The 21158-nt window shown below is 48.6% G+C and overlaps 1 protein-coding gene across 1 annotated transcript in view; it reads right to left on the bottom strand.

The window, feature by feature from the left end:
- The window catches only part of LOC136578032 (taste receptor type 2 member 4-like), a 46121-nt gene extending 29849 nt beyond the window's left edge, over nt 1–16272 (bottom strand). Inside the window, exon 1 of the mRNA XM_066577939.1 lies at nt 15580–16272. Coding sequence (XP_066434036.1) covers nt 15580–16272 — 693 coding nt within the window. The remainder of the gene's footprint in view (nt 1–15579) is intronic.
- Between the last annotated feature and the right edge of the window lie 4886 nt (nt 16273–21158).

The raw sequence follows: 21158 nt of genomic DNA, 5'->3' as shown, positions 1-21158 counted from the left end.
CTTTTATGATTTTTTTTAGGATCGTAGGGAGAGAAAACGCATCAATTCTGCCATAGATTTTTGTTTTTTTTTAAAGCATTAATTATGCAGCATAAATGATACACTACATTTTTTTCTACGGGATGGTACGGTTACAAAGATACCAAAATTCTTATATTTTTTTAGGTTTTTCCACTTTTTGCAATAAAATCCCTTTTTTTCGGAAATTATTATTTTTTTCTAAACTCACGGCATTCAAAGTGCTATAACTTTTTTATTTTTCCATAGACGGAGCTCTGTTAGGGCTTATTCTTTACGAGACGAGCTGTAGTTTTGATTGGTACCATTTTGTGGTACACACGTTTTTTTTATAACTTTTATTGCTTTTGGGGAGGCAAAATGCTAAAAATTAGCATTTTGCCTCAGTTTTTTTAGCATTTTTTTTAACGCTTTCTGCCGTGCAGGAATAAAAGCATGTTCAATGTATTGTACGCTTCGTTACGGATGCGTCAATACCAAATATGTGGGATTTTAAATTTTTTTATGCTAATATGAGAAAAAGCATAAAAAGGTGTTTTTAACATTTTTTTACATTTTTATTTTTTATACTTCATTTATCTCTTTTTTGTTACACCACTTGTGTCCCTCTGAGGGACTTTTACTGCAGGACTGCAGATCATTGCGATAAGGCAGGGGTCCCCAACTCCAGTCCTCAGGGACCACCAACAGGTCATGTTTTCAGAATATCCTATAGTAAGAACACCTGTGGCAATATCTGAGGACTGACAATAATTACATCACCTGTGTAACACTGAGGAAATCCTGAAAACATGACCTGTTGGCGGTCCCCGAGGACTGGAGTTGGGGAACACTGCGATAAGGCATGGCAGGACTTCTCTCCTGACATGCCTTATCGCTTACTATAGTGATCACAGGCTCTGGCAATACAGGACGCCGGTATCTGGTGTCCTGTTGCCATAGCAACCAGCCGGGCTCTCGCGATGTTATCGTGAGAGCCCGGCTGGAGTCACAGAGGGAGTGGCTCCCTCTGTGAACCCATTCCCTGCCTCAATCTACTTAGATCGCCGCAGGGCAGGAGTTAACAGCGAGGGGGGCGCATCTCTGATGCCCCGCGCTGTTGCAGCGGGACACTGGCTACTAGTGACAGCCGGCTCCCACTGCGGGATAGCGCGAGATCTGCTATGATCTCGCGCTATCCCTATGATGTAAGGGTACGTCATTTTGCGGGAAGTACCCCGCTCCCATGACCTACACTTATGTTATGGGGCGGGAAGGGGTTAATATACCTGCCTAGACCAAGGAATGCTAGAGGAGATAAGAAGTAGCTTCCCCCTTTGAGAGTAAACATCCCACGTCCTTCCAGATCCCAGGTCCTTCCCATGAGAAAGCTGCACAGGGGTATATTCCAACATTCTGTTTGCACGTAAGAACAACAATTTGCGCAGAACACAGTTACATACGTTCTGCGAATCATTGTGACATATAATTTTCGGTCCATGAATTCATGAATGGGTGGGTGAGTGCTGCCTCTGATTGGCTGAGGGCTGTGACCAATCAGAGGCAGCCCATTCAGCAGACGGGGAATTTAAATCCCCGTGTGCTGAATACTACAGAAAGCAGTTCAAGAGAAGAGCCGACTGGACGCGGCTGATCTCCGGCAGCTGCACAAAGGTGAGTATATATATATTTTTTATTTTTTACACTGTTTTTGGATGCTTTTCAGGGAAGGGCTTTTATTTGAAGCCCTTCCCTGAAAATTAATACAGCTCTTGCCGGCAGCCCATTGCTTTCAATGGAGCCGGCTGTATTGCCGGCTCCATTGAATTCAATGAGCGAACATCATTCTCCTCTGCTACAGCTGTGGCGCAGCTGTGTCAGAGGGTAGCAGGTAGCACCCATGTGACTGAGCCCTTTGGGCTGATAAACGCTGCTAGAAGTGTTTTTTTTCAGCCGTAACGCTGGCTTCGGGCATGCGATTTTTTGTGTGCATCAGTTTAGCACACAAAAAATCGCACGAAAAAACGCCCGTGTAACTAAGCCCTTAGGAAGATAAAGTTGTCAGTGGTAGAGGATAAGAATTTGTTGGATCCATTACTTTTGCCTGAGACAAATTCCCAACAAATGCCTGCATAGTTAAAATCCTCAATGATCACTACTAGAGATGAGCGACGTACTCGTCCGAGCTTGATGCTCGTTTGAGTATTAGCATGTTCGAGATGCTCGTTACTAGAGGCGAGCACCACACGATGTTCGAGTTACTTTCACTTTCATCTCTGAGACGTTAGCGCGCTTTTCTGGCCAATAGAAAGACAGGGAAGGCATTACAACTTCCCCCTGCGACGTTCAAGCCCTATACCACCCCCCTGCAGTGAGTGGCTGGCGAGATCAGGTGTCACCCGAGTATATAAATCGGCCCCTCCTGCGGCTCGCCACAGATGCATTCTGACATAGCTCAGGGAAAGTGCTGCTGATGCTGGAGCTGCTATAGGGAGAGTGTTAGGAGTGATTTTAGGCTTCAAGAACCCCAACGGTCCTTCTTAGGGCCACATCTGACCGTGTGCAGTACTGTTGAGGCTGCTTTTTGCAGTGTTGCACCTTTTTTTTTTGTATATCGGCCGTGCAGAGCATTGCGTCCTTAGTCTGCAGTAATTTTACATAGTATAGGGCCAGTAGTGCTGAGGCAGGGAAAGTGAAAAACGTGAAAGACATATACTGTCTATATAGGCAGTGGGACAAAAAAATATATTTGGGCTGCCTGTGACCGTCCTGACTGTACTGCGTCTCTGCTGGGGGTAGTAGTCCTAATTAATACGCAGCCAGCTAAGTGTTACAGCAGGCTTGCGCAAAATTCTTTCCTGGCTCTGCGTTGCCCGTTACATCATTGCTGTCATCCTGTCCAGAGGGAAACAGTCTGCACTGCAGTAATTTTACACAGTATAGGGCCAGTAGTGCTGAGGCAGGGACAGTGAAAAACGTGAAAGACATATACTGTCTATATAGGCAGTGGGCTTTTCCAAAAAAATTTGGGAAAAAAAATATATTTGGGCTGCCTGTGACCGTCCTGACTGTACTGCGTCTCTGCTGGGGGTAGTAGTCCTAATTAATACGCAGCCAGCTAAGTGTTACAGCGGGTTTGCGCAAAATTCTTTCCTCGCTCTGCGTTGCCCGTTACATCATTGCTGTCATCCGGTCCAGAGGGAAACAGTCTACACTGCAGTAATTTTACATAGTATAGGGCCAGTAGTGCTGAGACAGGGACAGTGAAAAACGGGAAAGACATATACTGTCTATATAGGCAGTGGGCTTTTCCCAAAAAATTTGGGGAAAAAAAATATATTTGGGCTGCCTGTGACCGTCCTAACTGTACTGCGTCTCTGCTGGGGGTAGTAGTCCTAATTAGTAGGCAGCCAGCTAAGTGTTACAGCGGGCTTGCGCAAAATTCTTTCCTGGCTCTGCTGTGCGTTCCGTAAGCAAAGTCAGCCTCCAACCACAGGACAATAAGCGGCACATTTAATTACAGCGTTCTGTTTCTGCACTACTGGTAATACACCATGCTGAGGGGTAGGGGTAGGCCTAGAGGACGTGGATACGGGCGAGGACGCGAAGGCCCAAGTCAGGGTGTGGGCACAGGCCGAGCTCCTGATCCAGGTGTATCGCAGCCGACTGCTGCGGGATTAGGAGAAAGGCACGTTTCTGGCGTCCCCACATTCATCTCACAATTAATGGGTCCACGCGGTAGACCTTTATTAGAAAATGAGCAGCGTGAGCAGGTCCTGTCGTGGATGGCAGAAAGTGCATCCAGCAATCTATCGACCACCCAGAGTTCTGCGCCGTCCACTGCTGCAACTCTGAATCCTCTGGCTGCTGCTCCTCCTTCCTTCCAGCCTCCTCACTCCATTACAATGACACATTCTGAGGAGCAGGCAGACTCCCAGGAACTGTTCCCGGGCCCCTGCCCAGAATGGGCAGCAATGGTTCCTCTCCCACCGGAGGAGTTTGTCATGACCGATGCCCAACCTTTGGAAAGTTCCCGGGGTCCGGGGGATGAGCCTGGGGACTTCCGGCAACTGTCTCAAGAGTTTTCAGTGGGTGAGGAGGACGATGAGACACAGTTGTCTATCACTCAGGTAGTAGTAATTGGAGTAAGTCCGAGGGAGGAGCGCACAGAGGATTCTGAGGAAGAGCAGCAGGACGATGAGGTGACTGACCCCACATGGTTTGCTAAGCCTACTGAGGACAGGTCTTCAGAGGGGGAGGCAAGTGCAGCAGCAGGGCAGGTTGGAAGAGCCAGTGCGGTGGCCAGGGGTAGAGGCAGGGCCAGACCGAATAATCCACCAACTGTTTCCCAAAGCGCCCCCTCGCGCCATGCCACCCTGCAGAGGCCGAGGTGCTCAAAGGTCTGGCAGTTTTTCACTGAGAGTGCAGACGACCGACGAACAGTGGTGTGCAACCTTTGTTGCGCCAAGATCAGTCGGGGAGCCACCACCACCAGCATGCGCAGACATATGATGGCCAAGCACCCCACAAGGTGGGACGAAGGCCATTCACCGCCTCCGGTTTGCACCACTGCCTCTCCCCCTGTGCCCCAACCTGCCACTGTGATCCAACCCCCCTCTCAGGACACAGGCACTACCGACTCCTGGCCTGCACCCACATCCTCACCACCGCTGTCCTCGGCCCCATCCACCAATGTCTCTCAGCGCAGCGTCCAGCCGTCGCTAGCGCACGTGTTTGAGCGCAAGCGCAAGTACGCCGCCACGCACCCGCACGCTCAAGCGTTAAACGTGCACATAGCCAAATTGATCAGCCTGGAGATGCTGCCGTATAGGCTTGTGGAAACGGAGGCTTTCAAAAGCATGATGGCAGCGGCGGCCCCGCGCTACTCGGTTCCCAGTCACCACTACTTTTCCCGATGTGTCTTCCCAGCCCTGCACGACCACGTCTCCCGCAACATTGTACGCGCCCTCACCAACGCGGTTACTGCCAAGGTCCACTTAACAACGGACACGTGGACAAGCACAGGCGGGCAGGGCCACTATATCTCCCTGACGGCACATTGGGTGAATTTAGTGGAGGCTGGGACAGAGTCAGAGCCTGGGACCGCTCACGTCCTACCCACCCCCAGAATTGCGGGCCCCTGCTCGGTGGTGGTATCTGCGACGGTGTATGCTTCCTCTACTAAACCACCCTCCTCCTCCTACGCAACCTCTACCTCACAATCAAGACGTGTCAGCAGCAGCACGTCGCCAGCAGTCGGTGTCGTGCGGCGTGGCAGCACAGCGGTGGGCAAGCGTCAGCAGGCCGTGCTGAAACTACTCAGCTTAGGAGAGAAGAGGCACACGGCCTACAAACTGCTGCAGGGTCTGACAGAGCAGACCGGCCGCTGGCTTGCGCCGCTGAGCCTCCAACCGGGCATGGTCGTGTGTGACAACGGCCGTAACCAGGTGGCGGCTCTGAAGCTCGGCAGCCTCACGCACGTGCCATGCCTGGCCCACGTCTTTAATTTGGTGGTTCAGCGCTTTCTGAAAAGCTACCCACGCTTGTCAGACCTGCTCGGCAAGGTGCCCTGGGTCAGCGCACAATTCCGCAAGTCCCACACAGACGCTGCCATACTGCGCACCCTGCAACATCGGTTTAATCTGCCAGTGCACCGACTTCTGTGCGACGTGCCCACACGGTGGAACTCTACGCTCCACATGTTGGCTGTCAGGACAGTGTCCGGGATATGGGGGTCCCTGAGATATCCCGCAACCCCTGTCCCTGCCTACTTGCCCCCCTGGGCTAACCCCCAGGGCGACAACTGGGCGACGGTCCCTACCCTCACTAGGGAAGCGGGACACGGGAGACAAACAGACACAGAGACAAGCAACGGTAGAATGGTCAGACAATCCGGGTCGGCAACAAGAGGGTACGCAGTACGGAGGGGTCAGGCAAAAACGTAGTCAAGTCCAAAAGCAGGTGTCCGAAAAGCCGAGGTCACAAGAGCAGTCAGGATAAACGCGGGTGCAGCTGGAGAACCAAACTAACACTGGCGAGGCCTGAGAGGAAAACACACCTATTTAAATGCTGTCAGCGCTCCCGCCCCAGAAGCTGATTGGGGCGGGGAGCCTGACAGCAGCAGGGCTAATCAGGGCGGTGCTGGGGACACGCCCCCAGTCTAGCTGCACAGACAGTTACTAGGGAAGCCAGCCTGGTAGTCAGGACACTAGAAGCACCAGCTGCCTCCCTAGCAACCCGGCGGCGACCAGTCTTACAGCGGCCCGGGGAGATCACAAGAACCGGGGTACCTCTGCGCCGCGCTCCTGCACCCCGGGTGGCCGGACCGGTGGTGCGGGCACGGCGGCCCCGAGAGTTGCCGGTTCTGACAGTACCCCCCCTTCTACGGGGGTACACCGGACCCCCATGGCCAGGTGCGGGCTTAAGCGGGAAAGCCCTGTGGAATGCCTGGACTAGGCGTGGCGCATGAACGTCCCTGGCAGGGACCCACGTCCTATCCTCAGGGCCAAATCCTCTCCAGTGGACCAGGTACTGCAGCCCACCTCTAACCCGTCGGGCATCCACAAGCCTTTCTACTTCATACTCCAGTTCCCCCTGTACCAGAGAGGGAGGAGGCGGGTTCTGGGTGGGGAGAACTGGAGTCACATACTTCTTAAGCAAGTTCTTGTGAAAAACCTTGTGGACCTTCCAGGGGTCAGGAAGTGCCAACTTATATGACACCGGGTTGATAACCTGAGAAACCGTAAATGGGCCAATGAACCGAGGAGCAAGTTTCAGGGAGGGAACCTTAAGTCTCAGATTCTTAGATGATAATAAAACCTGCTCCCCGACCACAAAAGGTGCAGAGATAGTACGTCTTTTATTTGCGTATTTACGCAGTTTCTCTTGGGAACCCTGAAGGTTCTTACGAACCTGGGCCCAAACTGTGCACAGTTCTTCGGCGGATATGTCGGCGGCCGGATTGTTCGAGACCAAAGGAGTAGAAAGCGAGAACCGGGGATGGAACCCATAGTTACAAAAAAAAGGTGACAGTTGGGTCGACGAGTTACCATGGTTGTTAATAGCAAATTCGGCGAGAGGTAAGTAGTTGGCCCACTGATGCTGGTTATCAGAGACAAACAGTCGCAGATACTGGATAAGTTCTTGGTTCATCCGTTCAGTTTGTCCGTTACTCTCGGGATGGAAAGCGGAGGAAAAGGACAAATTAACGTTTAGATTTTTACAGAAGGCTCGCCAGAAGCGAGCGACGAACTGAACCCCTCTATCAGACACAATATCCTCGGGGATCCCATGTAACCGAACAATCTCCTTGATGAACATCTCAGACAAAAGTTTGGCGTTAGGCAACTTGCCAAGTGGAACAAAATGAGACATTTTGGAGAAACGGTCAACTATTACCCAAATGACCGTATTCCCCAGCGAGGAAGGCAGATCAGTAATAAAATCCATGGACAACTGGGACCATGGCCTGGACGGAATGGGCAAGGGCAGAAGAGGCCCCTCAGGACGTCTCCTGAGGTTCTTCCCCCTTGCGCAAACCGGGCACGCGGACACAAATACCCGTACATCCTTAGCCATGTGCGGCCACCAATAGAGTCTGGCCGCTAACTCCAGAGTACCCCTTATACCGGGGTGTCCAGCTAGGACTGAAGCATGTGTCTCCTCTAACACTTTCAATCTCAGTGACAACGGGACAAATAATTTGCCTTCCGGAAGGGCTTCAGGAGCAGATTGTTGAGCGGCGTGAATGAGAGGTGAAAGGTCGGAGGAGACAGCAGCGAGGACCACCCCAGGGGAGAGAATGCTCTCAGGCTCCGGCTCGGAAGGTTCCGGAGAACCAAAACTCCTAGACAGGGCATCAGCCTTGACATTCTTAGAACCGGGTCTATAGGTAACAACAAAATTGAACCGAGAGAAAAACAAGGCCCAGCGGGCTTGCCGAGCATTTAACCTCTTAGCGGAATCTAGATAAGTGAGGTTTTTATGGTCAGTGAGTACCGTAATCTGGTGATGGGCTCCTTCCAAAAAATGCCTCCACTCTTCAAAAGCCCACTTAATCGCCAGCAATTCCCGGTTGCCTATATCATAGTTCCGTTCGGTGGACGAAAACTTCCTAGAAAAATAGGCACACGGTCTAAGGTTGGTGAGAGTGGAGGGACCTTGGGACAGTACCGCTCCCACACCAAACTCAGAGGCATCTACCTCCACCACAAAAGGACTGGACAGATCCGGTTGTACTAGGACAGGTGCAGACGAGAACGCCGCCTTTAGGGTATTGAAGGCCCTCAGAGCCTCAGAAGACCAGGTCCTCACATCTGCCCCCTTTCTGGTGAGGTCCGTTAGAGGTTTAGCCACCACGGAGAAGTCTTTAATGAATTTGCGATAGTAGTTGGCGAAGCCGAGGAAGCGTTGAAGGGCTTTCAACGACCCTGGCTGGGCCCACTCCGTGATGGCCTTCACCTTTTCAGGATCCATCTGGAAGTCGCATGGCGTGATGATATACCCCAAAAATGATATCTTTTGTACCCCGAAAACACATTTCTCGAGTTTAGCAAACAGCTTGTTATGTCTGAGTCGAGCTAGCACAGTCTGAACGTGAGTATGGTGACTCGGCAAGTCGGAGGAAAAAATCAAAATGTCGTCTAGATATACAACCACGAACACCCCCATGATATCCTGAAACACTGAGTTCATGTACCCCTGAAAAATGGCGGGGGCGTTACACAATCCAAAAGGCATAACTAGGTATTCAAAATGCCCGAGGGGCGTATTGAAAGCGGTTTTCCACTCATCCCCCTCCCGAATGCGGATGAGGTTGTATGCTCCCCTGAGATCAAGTTTGGAAAACCATCGGGCACCAGCGACCTGGTTGAGGAGGTCAGGAATGAGTGGAAGAGCATACTGGTTTCGGACTGTGATTTTATTTAGCTCTCTATAGTCAATACAGGGCCGGAGACCCCCATCCTTCTTCTCAACGAAGAAAAACCCGGCACCCACCGGGGATTCTGAGGGCCGGATGTGCCCCTTGGCCAGGCTGTCCTGGATGTAGTCCCTCATGGATTCTCTCTCTGGAACCGTAACGTTATAAATGCGGCCCTTAGGAAGTTTGGCCCCAGGAATCAAGTCTATTTTACAGTCCCATTCCCTATGAGGGGGCAGAGCTTCAGATAATTGTTTGGAGAACACGTCAGAAAACTCGGAGAGGTATTCTGGTAGGGGGCTCCCCTCGCAGGTGGAGATTCCCACCTTCACCGCACGAAGGTGGTTGGCACAGCGGGGACCCCACTTTACCAGTTCCAACGTGTCCCAATTTACTACCGGGTTGTGCTCCCGGAGCCAGGGGAGGCCTAGGACGACGTCCACAGACAAATCTCTCATCACTAGAAAGGTGCAGGTTTCCACGTGTAAGGCTCCTATAGTAAACCTTACTTCAGGGGTCACCAGATTAACCACCCCTGCTTGCAAAGGAGTGGAGTCCACTCCTGAAACCAGAATCGGAGTTTCTAAACGTAACAAAACCCCGGACAGTTGAGCAACGAAATTAAAGTTAACGAAATTAGCCGCAGCCCCCGAATCAACAAAGGCTTGCCCAGTACGGTGGAAAGCATGAAATTCTAGGGTGCAAGGCACTAACATTTTGGACAACACAGGGAGTACCTTGGCTCCTAGACAGTCCCCCCGACAACTGCCTAGGAGCGGGAGTTCTTCCTGCCGTGGCTTCTTAGCGCAGGTAGCAATGCGGTGACCCGGCTCCCCACAGTAGAAGCAGAGGTTCTTCTTCAGGCGGTGTTCCCGTCGTTGCTCGGGGTTCACGGCTCCCAGCTCCATGGCCTCGGTGGTGGGAGGGTAACAGGTCGGGTCAGTCGAAGAAGTAGACGTGGGGAGTGGGGTGGTCCGAGCGGCGTGTCTGGCCCTCAAACGTCGGTCGGCTCGAATAGCCAGCGACATGGCTTGCTCCAGGGTTTTAGGCTCTGGGTGGGCCACAAGTAGGTCCTTGAGACCCTCAGACAGACCGGTCAAAAATAAGTCTTTTAGGGCGGCATCGTTCCACCGGGATTCCGTACAATGTTGACGGAATTGGGAACAGTAGTCCTCCGCCATCTTACAACCCTGGCGCAGGGCCAGAAGTTTGGAGACTGCGTAGCCCGCCCGGTCGGGTTCGTCATAAATTTGACCCAGGGCGGAAAAAAAGGCGTCAAGGGATAGTCGGGCTGGAGAGCCAGCTGGTAGCGAGAAAGCCCAATTTTGGGGCTCTCCCCTCAGGCGGGTAATTACGATTCCCACTTTCTGGTATTCAGTACCAGAGGAGTGGGGGCGGAGATCAAAGTAGAGCTTGCAGCTCTCTCTAAATGCAAAAAACTGATCTCTCTCTCCGGAGAAGCAATCCGGAAGCGTGGCTCGAGGTTCTGACATCGTTCCTGGAGCGGACGAGGGCTGCATGGGACCTGCAGCTGCCACTTGTTCCCGTGGCTGCAAGCGGGCTGTTAGGTCCTGGGCAAGGGTCGTAAGGACCTGGACCTGGTTCGCTACAGCCGCCACGGCCTCCATCGAGGGGCTCAAAGTTGCCGGGCGGATGCAAGGGTCTGACCTTAGTTCGGCCAGTGTTACTGTCAGGACAGTGTCCGGGATATGGGGGTCCCTGAGATATCCCGCAACCCCTGTCCCTGCCTACTTGCCCCCCTGGGCTAACCCCCAGGGCGACAACTGGGCGACGGTCCCTACCCTCACTAGGGAAGCGGGACACGGGAGACAAACAGACACAGAGACAAGCAACGGTAGAATGGTCAGACAATCCGGGTCGGCAACAAGAGGGTACGCAGTACGGAGGGGTCAGGCAAAAACGTAGTCAAGTCCAAAAGCAGGTGTCCGAAAAGCCGAGGTCACAAGAGCAGTCAGGATAAACGCGGGTGCAGCTGGAGAACCAAACTAACACTGGCGAGGCCTGAGAGGAAAACACACCTATTTAAATGCTGTCAGCGCTCCCGCCCCAGAAGCTGATTGGGGCGGGGAGCCTGACAGCAGCAGGGCTAATCAGGGCGGTGCTGGGGACACGCCCCCAGTCTAGCTGCACAGACAGTTACTAGGGAAGCCAGCCTGGTAGTCAGGACACTAGAAGCACCAGCTGCCTCCCTAGCAACCCGGCGGCGACCAGTCTTACAGCGGCCCGGGGAGATCACAAGAACCGGGGTACCTCTGCGCCGCGCTCCTGCACCCCGGGTGGCCGGACCGGTGGTGCGGGCACGGCGGCCCCGAGAGTTGCCGGTTCTGACATTGGCCAGGCTCTATGAGCAGTGGAAAGCTATAGTGGAATACCAACTCCAACATGGGTGGCGCAGTGGGAGTCAGCCTCCTCAATTCTTTACAGAAGAGTGGGCCTGGTTGGCAGACATCTACCAGGTCCTTGGAAACTTTGAGGAGTCTACCCAGATGGTGAGCGGCGATGCTGCAATCATTAGCGTCACCATTGCTCTGCTATACCTCTTGAGAAGTTCCCTGCAAAGCATAAAGGCAGACGCTTTGCGCTTGGAAACGGAGGCGGGGGAAGACAGTATGTCGCTGGATAGTCAGAGCACCCTCCTGTCTATATCTCAGCGCGTTGAGGAGGAGGAGGAGGTGGAGGAGCATGAGGAGGAGGGGGAAGAGACACCTTGGCCCACTGCTGAGGGTACCCATGCTGCTTGCCTGTCATCCTTTCAGCGTGTATGGCCTGAGGAGGAGGAGGAGGATCCTGAAAGTAATCTTCCTAGTGAGGACAGCCATGTGTTGCGTACAGGTACCCTAGCACACTTGGCTGACTTCATGTTAGGATGCCTTTCTCGTGACCCTCGCATTACACGCATTCTGGACACTACGGATTACTGGGTGTACACACTGCTCGACCCACGATATAAGGAGAACCTTTCCACTCTCATACCTGAAGAGGAAAGGGGTTCGAGAGTGATGCTATACCACAGGATCCTGGCGGACAAGCTGATGGTAAAATTCCCATCCGACAGCGCTAGTGGCAGAAGGCGCAGTTCTGAGGGCCAGGTAGCAGGGGAGGCGCGGAGATCAGGCAGCATGTACAGCACAGGCAGGGGAACACTCTCTAAGGCCTTTGACAGCTTTCTGGCTCCCCAGCAAGACTGTGTCACCACTCCCCAGTCAAGGCTGAGTCGGCGGGAGCACTGTAAAAGGATGGTGAAGGAGTACGTAGCCATCGCATGATCGTCCTCCGTGACGCCTCTGCCCCCTACAACTACTGGGTGTCGAAGCTGGACACGTGTCCTGAACTCGCGCTCTATGCCCTGGAGGTGCTTGCTTGTCCTGCGGCTAGCGTCTTGTCAGAGAGGGTGTTTAGTGCGGCTGGGGGAATCATCACGGATAAGCGTACCCGCCTGTCAACCGACAGTGCCGACAGGCTTACACTCATAAAGATGAACAAAGCCTGGATTTCCCCAGACTTTTCTTCTCCACCAGCGGACAGCAGCGGTACCTAAACAATACGTAGGCTGCACCCGCGAATGGAAGCATCGTTCTCTATCACCATAAAAAACGGGGACCTTTTAGCTTCATCAATCTGTGTATTATATTCATCCTTCTCCTCCTGCTCCTCCTCCTGAAACCTCACGTAATCACGCCGAACGGGCAATTTTTCTTAGGCCCACAAGGCTCAGTCATATAATTTTTCTAAACAATTTTTATACGTTTCAATGCTCATTAAAGCGTTGAAACTTGCACCTGAACCAATTTGTATTTTAACTGGGCTGCCTCCAGGCCTAGTTACAAATTAAGCCACATTAACCAAAGCGATTAATGGGTTTCACCTGCCCTCTTGGTTGGGCATGGGCAATTTTTCTGAGGTACATTAGTACTGTTGGTACACCAATTTTTTGGGGTCCTCGCCTACAGTGTAATCCAATTAATTTTTTGCCCACCTGCATTACAGCTCACGTTACATCAGCTGTGATGGGCACTGCAATGGGATATATTTATGTACCGCCGGTGGGTTCCAGGCACCCACCTATGCTGTCAGTCCACACAGAGTTGTAACTGCATGTGTCCACACCTAAAGAACCCCAGTCTGACTGGGGCATGCAGTGTGGGCCGAAGCCCATCTGCATTTAACATGACACTACCTCAGCTGTGATGGGCAATGCAATGGGATATATTTATGTACCGCCGGTGGGTTCCAGAGAGCCACCCATGCTGTCGGTCCACACGGAGTTGTAACTGCATGTGTCCACTTCTAAAGAACCCCAGTCTGACTGGGGCATGCAGTGTGGGCCGAAGCCCACCTGCATTTAACATGACATTACCTCAGCTGTGATGGGCAATGCAATGGGATATATTTATGTACTGCCGGTGGGTTCCAGGGAGCCACCCATGCTGTCGGTCCACACGGAGTTGTAACTGCATGTGTCCACTTCTAAAGAACCCCAGTCTTACTGGGGCATGCAGTGTGGGCCGAAGCCCACCTGCATTAAACATGACATTACCTCAGCTGTGCTGGGCAATGCAATGGGATATATTTATGTACCGCCGGTGGCTTCCTGGCACCCACCCATGCTGTCGGTCCACGGGGAGTTGTAACTGCATGTGTCCACTTCTAAAGAACCCCAGTCTGACTGGGGCATGCAGTGTGGGCCGAAGCCCACCTGCATTTAATCTGACGTTAGCTCTGCTGTCCAGGGCACTGCAATGGGATACATTTATGTACAGCCGGTGGGTTCCAGGGAGCCACCCATGCTGTGGGTGCACACGGAATTCCCATTGCGGAGTTGTACCTGCCTGTGACTATTTATAAAAAACCGCGGTCTGACTGGGGCATGCAGACACCTTGACAGAATGAATAGTGTGTGGCACATAGGTTCCCCATTGCTATGCCCACGTGTGCAGCTCCAGATGGAGGTGGCACAGGATTGGATTTCTCATTGCTTCTGTACAGCATTGTGGGCTATCGCCCCGCCCCTTTTCAAGAGGGTCGCTGCCTAGCCGTGTCAACCCTCTGCAGTGTGTGCCTGCGGTTCCTCCTTATGGCAGACGCACTCATAAATAGACATAAGGGTGGTGTGGCATGAGGGCAGCTGAAGGCTGCGCAGGGACAATTTGGTGTGCGCTGTGGACACTGGGTCGTGCGGGGGGGGGGGGGGGGGGTTGGGCAGCATGTAACCCAGGAGAAGTGGCAGCGGAGTGTCATGCAGGCAGTGATTGTGCTTTGTTGGAGGTAGTGTGGTGCTTAGCTAAGGTATGCATTGCTAATGAGGGCTTTTCAGAAGTAAAAATTGTTGGGAGGGGGGGGGCACTCTTGCCGCTATTGTGGCTTAATAGTGGGACCTGGAAACTTGAGATGCAGCCCAACATGTAGCCCTTCGCCTGCCCTATCCGTTTTTGTGTCGTTCCCATCACTTTCTTGAATTGCCCAGATTTTCACAAATGGAAACCTTAGCGAGCATCGGCGATATACAAAAATGCTCGGGTTGCCCATTGACTTCAATAGGGTTCGTTACTCGAAAGGAGCCCTCGAGCATCGCGAAAATTTCGTCCCGAGTAACGAGCACCTGAGCATTTTGGTGCTCGCTCATCTCTAATCACTACGTCATAATTTTTTGAGACTTAATCTGAAAGAGTCATAGTGAAAGCAATAAAGTTTAGCTAAAAAGGTATGTTTTCAGGTCTTCAAATAAGTTTTTTATATTCGAGGTCGAAGCAACTTTCAAACCCCACATGCATTGGATGTGATAGGAAGTCATCTGTTTATTTAACTTGCTAGCAGAATATTTATACCAAAAGACATTTACAATGGGACTAGAAGTCATCCCACTTGTAATAATTATAATTTATTATAATTCATTTATTATCATTGGTTGGAAAAACTAAACAAGAAAATTAACATTGTATTCCCAAGGCAGACTTCTCCCAAGTGTAGTGACACCAAGCATGATAGGCCTCTCAAAACAAAGCGTACAGAAATGTATAACGATAAGATATTTAGGAACATGACTTCTTGTTGAGGAACAAGACATTCTGACACTGACCATCAGTCTGGATTCTTCATCTTTATCTCCTCAGCATGAAACATATTGTTCCTCAAGGCCTTGAAAACAGTTATTACTTATCTACTAAATTCTTGTTAAAGAAAAAGGAGAATAAAATGACAGAGGCCTACAAGATGGATACATGATACAAAATAGCTACTCATTCACTGCACTGACTAGAGACACCACAGTCTAGGCAACTTTTCGAAAAGTCCTCATCTGAGAATACTCTTTACTTGAAAAAATGTCTTCTTTAGCACTTGGCTCAAACCTTATTGTGCATTTATAAGAGCATAGAAGAGGTGAATTAGGACAGTGTGGTCATAATCTCATATATGTAATGTTGATTATAGCACATAACACATCCATCTTAACACTTTATAAGACGACAAATTGCACTCTTTAATTTGGGATTGCCAAAAACTAAAATGAAAGCTTGAGAAGTGGGATACGTGATTACAGCTATCCTAACGCAAGTGAATGCGATAAAATTAAGAATCAATTGTTCAGAAGATCCTAAGACTATTATAAAAAAGAATAAAAAGTCTAAGAAAACACGTATGACCATTGTCTTGACAGCTCGGTAATGTCCCTGTAGCTGGGCAGACGTCAGATGGGAGTCACTGTGCTCCATTCTCCTGATGTGTCCTAATAAAGTACTGATACTGAACCCGATAGAGACACAAGTCATACAGAAGGGAACAGTAATGCCAAAAAGTGGGCTGAATATAATGTAGTAATTGTCCACAGTAATAAAGTAACCAGACGCTGAGGAATCAGTTGTATTTGCAGGAATATGTAGCTTGGTTATCCAGAATAATGGTAAATTAATGGCGGCAGCAAACAGGACTGAGCCGACTATGAGAAGAGGAAGAGAGGAGAAGAACTTTGCCTTTATCTTAAGGTAAAAACAGTGAGAGGAATTAACCAGCCGAACACAGCAGAGTAAGGAGAGCCAGGTGGTGTTCCAAATATTGACATCAATGAGTGTGAAACTAAAAGTAATCATAAATGATAAAACATTTTCATGCAGCAAATATAAATTATAAGTCTGCAAAATAGTGTCAAAGATGAAGAATGCTTGTAAGATGGTGTTTGTGAGGCCGATAACAAAGAGCAATCTATTGTAACTTTTGAAGGTAGTGACATCTTTCCAGAATCTGAAGTTCAACACAACAATGATGGAGTTAAGGAAGGTCCCGGTGACCCCAGTGATGACCAGAATAACCAATCTTGTGATAATCAGTTCCAGCTTCATGATTTCTCCTTAAAAAAAAAAAAAAAAAACCTTCGTATTCACAGGGAGAAGACTATTGCAGCTCAACATCCACGTTCTTGTGATCCGTCAATGCAAATACCTGCAGAGTCTGCACTTTATGACTACAGTATATGATATCTGATGAGGCTTCCATCACCTGATACTTGATGATTTCACCGCAGCATGGCAACCATCTGCAGAAAGTTTCCACACAAACAAAATGTAAATCTAAAAGCAAAATTAAATTGCAGGACAGGATGATTTATCTTGTTTTTCAGAACCAGGAGCCTTTCTAACACGGAACAGTGGAATAGGCGGCAAGCACACATCATTAGAGCACAACTAGTGCTTCTTTGTGATCTGTTTATTTAGACAAGACTTTTTACCCAGCTCTTCACTTGCCCGATTATTGGGCCATGTAAAAGATCAGCTGATGAATGAGCAAACCTTCAATCATTGGCAGATTGCCTCAGTTATGGGAGCACAGATAAGCTTGCTGGTCAGCTACACAGCTACCTGGATAACCAATAGTTTGCCCCCATGCTGCAGATAATCTGTCCTTCTAGACAAAAGGAAAAAGCACTGACCAACATGCTCATTGATGGTCAACACTTGTTACCACGGGCAGATCATTTGCCTATGTAAAAAGACCCTAAAGGGCATTTTACACAGGTCAATTATATGTTCAATTTCATAATAATTGGCCCATTTGAATGTGCCACCAATCACCTAACAAGTTAGCAAACGCGCATTTGTTTAATTATTGCATCTTTTATGTGATACAAAAAAAAAAAAAAAAAACACTACTGCCATCAGTATGTCTTCCTGTGTCAACAGTGATGATATTCTATGGGGGAAAATGATAATCTGTGTCTTAATCGGCCTGTATGAAGGCCAAAGAGACAAGTGCCAATCTTGCTTTTCAGTACCTGACTTTGAGGCACATTGCACTATATTTAGGGACCCTTAGTCTCCATATAGATCATTAAAGCAAATAAATGTAAGTGCTAATTTTGTAACCTTGTTGCTAAAATAAATTCTGTCATTCAATGCATCCTTACATTTCTCAAAATAGTTTTGCTTACCTAAATAATATTATTTCAGGGACCTAACACTTACAACTATCCATCTCTACATCACAAGTAAAGGCTATACCACAATGACATCTAGGTAGCATTGGCATGAGCCACTTCGCCACTTGGCTGGCAGCACTGAGGTCTCCACAACTGTTAATCATTGAAGTTGGTAAGATGTACAGTTCCATTGCACTGATTAAATGGACCACTCAACTAGCATGTTTCATTTTTAACAATGGTGTATGTTGATATGACACCGGGGGTTTAGTTTCCCTTCACGCACCAGGGCCGGGGAAAAACACCATCTGCAGCCCTTTGTTCAAGCAGAGTACAATCTAAAGAGTTAGGAAATAAAACAGTGGAAGAATTGCTCAAGAGTCTGCTTGGTCCTTTTAGTCTTGCCATTGGACTGAGGATAGAAGGTTGCTAAAACTCCCTAGAGCAGTAAAGAAGCTTTTCCAAAATCTATTATATTAGGAATGCCATGCAGCCTAAATATCTACTTGATCATCATTGCCATAGTTTGTTCAACAGTAGGAATATCCTTGGTGGGAATAAAATGCATGATTTTTGTGAGTTGGTCCACCACAACAAGGATAGTAGTAATTTCTTTAGAAGGCGGAAGACCCTCATTAAAATCCATTGATATTGATCCCTAAGATTGATGTGACTGGAAGTGGTTGAAAAAGTCCTAACAGAGGAAATTGTGGTGTCTTATTTTGTGCACACGTTACACAAGAGGCAATATATTTTTTCACATTGCTCCTACAATTAGGCCACCACAATGAACAAAGCAGTAATTCCAGAGTTTTCCTTGCCTGTAAGTTTAGAATCATTGACCAGTTGAGGAAATTCAACTTAAAACAGGATCAGGAACAAACAGTCTGTTTTCCTGCATCCAAAACCCCTTCTTAAAAGGGAGATTCACGTCCTTAGAAGGGTGATTGAGAAAAGAGTCATTTTGGTACCCATCTTTGAACTTAGTTAGGAATACTTTTGAGTCAAGTATTACAAGAAAATGTTGGGAGAACAAAATTGTACAGTCAGTATTAGACCCCTCTCCTGATTCATTAAGAATCCTGGACAAGGCATAAGCTTTGCCATTTCCTGAACCAGGCAAATAAAAAAATGATAAAATTAAATCTGGAGAAAAACAAAGCCCAATGTGCATGTCTTGCCGATAGTCTTTTATCCATGAGGATAAACTGTAGATTCTTGTGGTCAGTAAGGACTACTAAAGGATGATTAGCACCTTCAAAACATGACTCCATTCCAAGAGGGTAACTTTAATGGCTAACGGTTCTTTATTAGAGATGAGTGAGCACACTCATCCGAGCTTGATGCTCGTTCGAGTGTTAGGGTGTTCGAGATGCTTGTTACTCGAGACGAGCACCACGCGGTACTCGAGTCAATTCCATTTTCTTCCCTGCATGTTTAGCGCCATTTTTTAGCCAATAGACATGCACGGAAGGCATTACCACTTCCTCCTGTGATGCCAGCCCTATCCCACCCCCCTGCAGTGAGTGGCTGGCGAGATCAAGTGACCGCCGAGTACTTAAAGCGGTCCCGCCTGCGGCTCGCCTCAGACACACACTGGGAGAGATTAGGGAAAGTGCTGCTGCTCTAGGGAAAGTGTTAGTGTAGGATCCTGTGTACAAGAACCCCAACGGTCCTTCTTAGGGCCACATCTGACCGTGTGCATTACTGTTGTTGCTGCTAGGAGCAGTTTTGCACCAAATTTTTTTTTTCATCTCGGGCTGTGCAGGCTATTACAGCTATAGCGTTCTAAGTCTGCAGTCTGTAATACAGAGTATAGGGAAGGTGCTGCTGAGTAAGGGACAGTGGTAGTGTAGTATACTGTCTACAAGAACCCCAACAGTCCTTCTTAGGGCTACCTCTGACCGTGTGCATTTTACTGGGTGTCTGGTGGGAGTTGTAGTGCATCACTATTGCATTGCCAGCCTTTTTTGCAGCCTTCCATATAATTTTTTTCTGGCTGCAGTTTGCTTTACAATTAGACTCTCAGCGTAAAACTGTACACCAATAATTCCATAATTTTTTACACCGGTCTGTGTCTGCAGTGAACTTAACGCACAGCGTACGGCCACAGCCACAGATAGAGGGAAAGTCATATACACACTATATAGCCTGGATTCTTTTTCAAAAATTTTTTTAAAATAGCTCCTTCGTTGGGCTACCTCTGACTGTCTGAAATTTACAGGGTGTCTGCTGGGAGTTGTAGTGCATCACTATTGCAGCCTTCCGTATTCTTTGTTTCTGCCTGGAGTTAGCATTACAATACCACTCTCAGCCTCAAACTGTACGCCAATAATTCCATAATTATTTACACCGCATTGTGTCTGCAGTGAACTTAACGCACAGCGTGCGACAACAGCCACTGATAGAGGGAAAGCCATATACACACTATATAGCCTGTATTCTTTTTTAAAAAGAAAATAAAATACATCATTGGGCTACCTCTGAGCGTCTATAATTTACAGGCTGTCTGGTGGGTTTGTAGTGCATCACTATTGCACAGTTAGGCCTGTTTGCAGCCTTCCGTATTCTTTGCTTCTGCCTGGAGTTAACATTACAATACCGCTCTCAGCCTCAAACTATACGCCAATAATTCCGTAATTATTTACACCGCTCTGTGTCTGCAGTGAACTTAACGCACAGCGTACGGCCACAGCCACTGATAGAGGGAAAGTCATATACACACTATATATCCTGTATTCTTTTTCAAATAGAAAATTTTTTAAAAAAGCTTCTTCGTTGGGCTACCTCTGACCGTCTGAAATTTACAGGGTGTCTGGTGGGAGTTGTAGTGCATCAGTATTGCACAGCTAGGCCTGTTTGCAGCTTTCCGTATATTTTTTTTCTGGCTGCAGTTTGCATTACAATACCGCTCTCAGCCTCAAACTGTACGCCAATAATTCCATAATTATTTTCACCGCTCTGTGTCTGCAGTGAACTTAACGCACAGCGTACGGCCACAGCCACTGATATAGGGAAAGTCATATACACACTATATAGCCTGTATTCTTTTTCAAAAAGAAAAGAAAAAAAAACATTGTTGGGCTACCCCTGACTGTCTGAAATTTACAGGGTGTCTGGTGGGATTTGTAGTGCATCACTATTGCACAGCTAGGTCCGTTTGCAGCCTTCCGTATTCTTTGTTTCTGCCTGGAGTTAGTGTTACAATACTGCTCTCAGTCTCAAACTATACGCCAATAATTCCATAATTATTTACACCGCTCTGTGTCTGCAGTGAACTTAACGCACAGCGTACGGCCACAGCGACTGATAGAGGGAAAGTGATATACACACTATAGAGCCTGTATTCTTTTTCAAAAAGAAAAAAAAACAAAAACATTGTTGGGCTACCCCTGACTGTCTAAAATTTACAGGGTGTCTGGTGGGAGTTGTAGTGCATCACTATTACATGGCTAGGCCTGTTTGCAGCCTTCTGTATAATTTTTTTCTGGCAGCAGTTTGCGTTACAATACCGCTCTAAGCCTCAAACTGTACGCCAATAATTTCATAATTATTTACACCGGTCTGTGTCTGCAGTGAATTTAACGCACAGCGTGCGACAACAGCCACCAATAGAGGGAAAGTCATATACACTCTATATAGCCTGTATTCTTTTTCAAAAAGAAAAAAAAAAATACATCATTGGGCTACCTCTGAGTGTCTATAATGTACAGGCTGTCTGGTGGGATTTGTAGTGCATCACTATTGCACAGCTAGGTCCATTTTCAGCCTTCCGTATTCTTTGTTTCTGCCTGGAGTTAGCGTTACAATAGT

This window comes from Eleutherodactylus coqui, chromosome 8 (assembly GCF_035609145.1).
Source record: "Eleutherodactylus coqui strain aEleCoq1 chromosome 8, aEleCoq1.hap1, whole genome shotgun sequence".
Lineage (NCBI taxonomy): Eukaryota > Metazoa > Chordata > Amphibia > Anura > Eleutherodactylidae > Eleutherodactylus > Eleutherodactylus coqui.
This window is presented reverse-complemented; position numbering and strand designations above follow the sequence as displayed.